General features: G+C 46.0%; 1 protein-coding gene across 1 annotated transcript; it reads right to left on the bottom strand.

The window, feature by feature from the left end:
* Nucleotides 1-228: 228 nt before the first annotated feature.
* On the bottom strand, nucleotides 229-5,593 carry fam117ba (family with sequence similarity 117 member Ba). The gene is made up of 8 exons (XM_030781812.1): nucleotides 5,578-5,593; nucleotides 5,269-5,393; nucleotides 4,737-4,820; nucleotides 4,217-4,330; nucleotides 3,021-3,164; nucleotides 1,459-1,693; nucleotides 1,224-1,344; nucleotides 229-529 (listed from the first exon to the last, which is right to left on the bottom strand). The coding sequence occupies exons 1-8, from the start codon at nucleotides 5,591-5,593 to the stop codon at nucleotides 229-231; spliced, it is 1,140 nt and encodes a 379-aa protein (XP_030637672.1).
* Between the last annotated feature and the right edge of the window lie 946 nt (nucleotides 5,594-6,539).

A 6,539-nucleotide genomic window follows, 5' to 3' on the forward strand; every position in this document is an offset into this window, starting at 1 on the left:
TTTCTCAGCCATTGGTGGTATGTCCTTGAACTAAACTTAGAAGAGGCTATTACATCAAGCAGTTTGATGGAATGAAGAACAAGCTTATCCTGATGTTGAAGATTCCCCCTGCCCACCGATTCTGACGATTCTAACGTTTTTTTTTTTGTGTGTGTTCACGCCTCCATTAGCTGATGATGACGGTGATGATGTTGACGCAGTTCTCGGGGTTGACCAGTTGGGGGAGCTCTAACTCTCAGGCTCCTCCAGATGGCGTGGAAGGCAGGGGGCCTGGTGAAGAGCACTGGTGCCTCGGGACAGCACAGGACCCAGGGAAGGGGACAGGCTTCGAACGCCGACCCCACTGAGGGGCACCATGGAGGGGGAGAGGCTGCGTAAGCCCACGCCGGTTCGGAAGCTCCGTTCCTGGGTGGGCAGCAGGGGCTTGAGGATGCTCACCAGGCAGAAGGCAGAGCCGCTCTTGGGGATGAAGTTCACCTTGTTTCGGTCAGGGCAGAGGTATGGGGGGATCTCCTGCAGAGGCCTTGGTCTACAGAACAAGAGAGATGATTAGAGTGACACAGAAAGGTGGGGTGGCTGTGGTCTAGACGTTAGAGGCTCAGGCTTGTGACCCAAGGGTTGCTGGTTCGATTCCCAGGACTGACATCCACGGCAAGGCACTTAACCCCAATGCCTACGTCTGGTGAGTGTGTGTTCACTACTGGTGTGTTGAATGGGTTAAATGCAGAGGACAAATTCACTGTGTGTGTGTGTGATCACAAAGATTTACATTATGCATAAGAAGAGGGCAAGAATAGAACATTAATTCAAATATCAGTCCCGTAATTACCACAAATGATCAAGTGGAACATGATGCACCACAGAGAAGAGAAAATGAAACGTAAAACGCCAGTTAAGACTCCACCAGCGGCAGTACTGAAACTGCCAGATTACTGGATACAGACGTAGGGACACAGAGTTCCCCATATAACAGGATGTTTACTTTATACTCCTGTTGTTATTCAGCCAATCAAGGCCTTAGCTGACAGCTTGACAATACAGTACAATAACATCCTCTCAAGGGGTTTCCAGTGGTTGGTAAACACTCTGCTGGTTCAGTCAGTCCATCCAGAACTAAAACATAAAGTAAGTGAGTGTGTGTGGGTGTGTGTGTGTGTGTGTGTATATGTGTGTGTGTGTGTGTGTGTGTATGCGTGTGTGTGTGTGTGTGTACATGTACTCACTGGGACTCCTCGAAGGCTTTGACCCTCTCACAGCCCTCTGGTGGCTCGCGTTTGAACATGTAGCTGTTGTTGGGCTTTGGGGATGAGGCGTATTTTGGCAGGGGGGAACTGGGCCCAAAGTCTGCAGACAATGAGACAAGTAGCTTAAACTTCACCAGTACAACATTATTTGTGTGTGTGTGTGTGTGTGTAACGAAAAGAGAGAGAGAGAGAAAAACAAAAGAGGTCCTCTCACCTTTCTCCCTGCTCTCGTTCGTGACGTCTTCGTTGGAGTGAGGGCTTCCGCCGACCGAATCGTTCAGGATGCTCAGATACGACGGGGAGACGGAGTCGGCGCGGCTGCTGCTGTTGCTGTGGTTACCGCCGAGGCCGCCGCCGCCCGAGGGCGTCTGCGTGTTGATGCTGCGGGTGCTGCTGCTCCGCTGGGAGAGGGGCGGAGGGGCGCGGTGCCCGTCCGGGACGTCCTGCGGCTTTTTACGCGACAGCAAAGGCAGAACGGGAAGGAGACGGGTTAACACATCAGCATCACTCCCGCTAAAACTAGGGCGACCATACGTCCCCGTTTTCCCGGACACGTCCTCTTTTTTGAACCTAAAAAACGCGTTATCATCTGTCGGTCCGGGATTTGGCTTTTGCTTTCCAAAGTCGCCATTCATTGTGTGTGCATTTGCATTTCTTTGACCCTATTTCTTTAGGTCCCGCCCTCTCGCACGCCACCAATAGACGGTCATGTACACTATAATGCCATAAACATTGGGTTAACCTGCATCTCATTCATTACCGTTAACACCGCAGCAACAGCCAAGAGACCTTAAGAAAGCCGCAACGCCACCGAAACTTGAATGGACAGAAATAAGGTCATCTTGCCACTGTCATTATGCTAGCGGTTATTTGTCTTATTTACTTAAGACTAGCCAGCTATGTATTGCGGCAGTTAAGTACAGATGCAGTTTCACATTGCATTGTCAAGCATCAGCCTTACATGCGCAACAACAGGAACCAAAAGTAACATACACTCAGATTTCCCAGTAAGTTAGGAGGGAAATGCATCCCCCCCCCACCCCAATCCTCTTTTTTGAAAACCAAAATATGGTCACCCTACTGAAACACAACACTCACTCTGTGGGAGAGAGAACATTCCTACTACTCAGTGCTGAGTAAGCCAATGAGTCTCGTGCAAACTAGAGGTACTTGGGTCCTGTCCCCTAACTCTGAAGTCTTGTTTCTTTTTGCCCTCTTCAGGTAGAGGGTGCCTTTTTTTTTTTTTTTTTAACTACGTGTGCTGTTCAGTCAGAGCCAATCAGAGAGCACAGTGGCTGGCAGATAAGACAACACAAGGAGGATTTGGACCCTACAGGGCTGGATTTGGCCACCCCTTAAAACATCCACAAAACCAAAATTAAAAAAGGGGGAATTGCCAAATGGAAAGACTGCACACTGTTTCTGGACTTCAGCCATCTCATTACTATAGTGTTAATTTGTTTTAGCGCACTTTAGCTGTCATTAGTCACTATTGATATCTGAAAAAAAACAAAAAAAAACAAAAACAAAAACAAAATATACTGAATGTAACTAAACAGAATTTGTGCTGGACACATGAGAGATACGCTTCTGTGGAGAACGTCTGGTGTGACAAACTTAACGTCCAAAAAAAACCAAAAAAAACATGACGTCTATTTCTGTCGCGTTCGTTTTTTTGTTACGCGTGTTACTGCACGAGTGGAGCGAGTTCTCATTTTTCTTTCCTTTTTTTTTTTTTTTTTTTTAAAAAAAAAATCGTTTTTCTGAGGCACTCACAATTATAACTTCATCTCGTTCGCTGGTGTCTCTGATGATGATGCGTTCGATCTCCTGGTTGAGACCTTCTATGCTGTTCCGGAAGCGTGGGGGGGTGGACTTGGAAATGGGGATCGGGATAAGAATGGTCTTGGGCATCTGAGCCTGAGAGAAATCAGCAAAGAGAGAGATAGAGAGAGAGAGAGAGAGAGAGAGAGAGAGTGGTTAGAAGAGAAAGAACAGGAGAGTGAGTGCGGATCTTTAAATGGAAGTAGAGCAGGTCGGGGGAATATCTTCTCACGGCAGGGGAATATCTTCTCACAGCGTCAAACCACGATACACAATCATATAAACGCAGACATCCCTGCACAAAAAACTGCATGACAGTATTCAGATGCACGCACACACACACACACACACACACACACACACACATCTGCTCATCTAGCTCCTCTCTTCTATTTTCCTCTTGCCCAATGACAGTCTCTCTCTCTCTCTCTTTTTCTTTCTTTTGCTCTGGTAAAGCTGTACATTTTATTATGGGACCTGATAGGACATACCCGTGTACCACATACACTCCCTCCATATCCCTATTAGTGTTTCTCTCCCCATACACGGTTTAATGTGAATGTCAGGACTGATGCCTGCACAGTCTTGACTGGAACACACAGTCTAATCAGACTGTTCTCAACCAGGTCCTTTCTCCTCTGCCCCGCCCCCACTTCCCCTCGCTCCCTCCCTCCCTCCCTCCTTCACCTGTTCCATCCCTAAGGGGCAAAAAACTTAGCAGAACTGGGGCAGAGACATGGAAAAATGGGGGTATTCTCAAATCTCCAAATGGATGGCCTACTTCAGGGGACCATAATGAGCAAGCACACAGGTTGACAGGGCAATGGGGCTGCACACACACACACACACACACACACACACACATATGCTAGTATTGCTCAGATACCCACAATGTCAGTGTTTGTTATAGACATATTATGCTATTAAAATTAGATGACTTTGTGATCATCTGTGAATGGATAACAGCACGATTGTCACATCCAAAATCCAATCAAATGCAATTCATCTCAACCAGTATACACCCACTGACACTGGCTGACAAGGACACATTGTAATAACATGTAATTAGTTTAGGTCAGCCTATTGAGTGGTTGCCACTGTGCTTGGCTGCGATTGGCTGTAAGCAGCCTGGTTGCTATGGTGCTCACCTGTGATTGGATGATGGCAGCATGGTTGCCATTGAAAGGTGATTTGCGGTCTTTGTCCCGGCGATGTCGACTGCTGCGCTTGCTACGTTGGAGCTGCTGGCGCAATTTAGCGATCTGAAGTAGAAAAAGACACAGGAAGTTAAAAAACAAACAAACAAACAAAATAAAAATAGGAAAGCAAGCAAAAGCAACTGTTTAGAATAAGAGAATAAATCTGAGAGCAGATTAAGGTTAAGTGTGTAAAGCGTGTTGAGTATAGGTTTGGGAAGGACACAGACTGGTTTAGTGGAGGTGTTTTGCTGTTTAGAATAAGAGAATAAGTCTGAGAGCAGATTAAGGTTAAGTGTGTAAAGCGTGTTGAGTATAGGTTTGGGAAGGACACAGACTGGTTTAGTGGAGGTGTTTTGCTGTTTAGAATAAGAGAATAAGTCTGAGAGCAGATTATGGTTAAGTGTGTAAAGCGTGTTGAGTGTAGGTTTGGGAAGGACACAGACTGGTTTAGTGGAGGTGTCTTGCTGACCTCTTTAAGCTGGTCAGTGCTTCCACAGGACGCCGAGCGCTTGTGAGAACCTCTTCTCCGCTCATCTGCCCAGGCCCGGGGGGTCTGAGACAGAGAGAGAGAGAGAGACAGAAAGAGAGAGAGAGACAGAGAGAGAGGAAGGAGAAAAAGACAGACCAGCCTGACTTGTGAATCTTTGTCAGTGAGGGCTGGTAAATGTATTGGGTATATATATATCCAAAGAGAAGGAGAGACAGAGACAGACAGACAGACAGACAGACAGATAGATAGACAGACAGATAGATAGATAGATAGACGATTTTTGTGCTTTGTGAAGATGTCACACATTTCAACAGACTTCTTAATTTACCTTCTGCAAAAAAACAAAACAAAAAACAAACAAAGGTAGAGAGAGAGAGAGAGAGAGAGAGAGAGAGAGAGAGAGGCAGAGAGAAAGAAAGGAAGAAAAAGTGTGTGTGTGGGAGGGGTTCCAGAAGGTTGCACTCAATGTGATTGTGATTGTTTTGTGTGCCACAGAGGCACAGAAACTCACCTGAGTGGCTTTGTCCCTCATTGAGGGGGTGGGGTGGGTGAGATTGCTGTGCGGAGGCCAGTTCCCTAACAGGCCAGAGCCAAGGAGGGCGTGTCCAGGTGAGGGTGTGTCTGTCACAGCCTCAGCTACAGGAAAGTCCGTTCAGAGATGTGAGTGGCTAGGAGAAGATGGAGAAAATTATGAGATGAATAGGTTTCTTATAGATTATTATTACACAGGAGGTATGACAATTCCTCAAAAATTGATGCACCAGAGGTCTGCTTCGCACAAAAATGCTGTCGATTCCCTAACCCTTCACTGTCTGCATACCTGCATCTCCAATCATTTTCCACTAAATGTATCAAAACACTGTTTTACTCTCTTCATTTAATTCCATTCTACTCCATTCATCATCTGCTCTCTTGTTCTGGTGTGGTCAGTGAACAGTCGCCTATAGGTTAATATTACTGTGTTTCAAAAGAAACACGTTAAGAGTTGTTGACAAAATATTTTTCAAAATCTCTCTCTCTCTCTCGCTCTCTTTTTCACTGTTGCCAGATAAACAACGTGTGGACTTTGCTGATATGACTCACTGACGTTTCTACCTGAGACCACGCGCGTGAAGGACCTTATTTGACTACAGGAGCCTGACAACCTCGGTCATTCTGCCGAAACGGTAAAAATACGAGCCAATTTAGACCGTGTCTGGTGGGTTTATTACGACCGCACATGGTGTGATTTACATCCTGTAACCGTATCACAATTTAACCGTGTGATATTTACACATAACCACGGTATTCACCATAGCAACACGGCCGGGAAAACGGGAAACGTCCTTCCCAAGTGGCCATAATGTTCACCCATGATACCCTAAGAAATAAGATGCTGAGTACAAATAATAATTCGGAATCATTAATCATTAAATTAAATTTTATTATCGGCTGCAGCAATAACGTTTTAGCCATAATTTGCATGGTATCTCTGCGAATACACCCTCTCATTCCCGAGCAGTGAGAATGAAAATAACGGTTAAATGGCATCCGTTCAAACATGGTGGAGGATACCGACAAAAATAAAGCTCCTCCCGTCTTTAAAATCCCGCTGCCTGTGATAGAAGCCTGCACGCAGAGACCACTGCCATGTTTACAAGATCACAAGCTAGTAGTCTGCAACACGGTACCGCGCCCTGCCTTGGACACATTTCCAGCTAGTGCATGAGGTCAAGTGAACGGAACCTTGAGTATTATTGCAATAATAAACAAGGGATAGATCAAATTCGCACATCGGTCTCA

The sequence above is a fragment of the Chanos chanos genome, chromosome 8, assembly GCF_902362185.1.
Source record: "Chanos chanos chromosome 8, fChaCha1.1, whole genome shotgun sequence".
NCBI lineage: Eukaryota > Metazoa > Chordata > Actinopteri > Gonorynchiformes > Chanidae > Chanos > Chanos chanos.

Coding starts and splice junctions, on each gene's coding strand:
- fam117ba (XM_030781812.1), bottom strand. Junction 4,331..4,736: donor GCACTGACCAGCTTAAAGAG/GTCAGCAAGACA, acceptor TTTCTACTTCAG/ATCGCTAAATTGCGCCAGCA. Junction 1,694..3,020: donor AACGAGATGAAGTTATAATT/GTGAGTGCCTCA, acceptor TCGCGTAAAAAG/CCGCAGGACGTCCCGGACGG.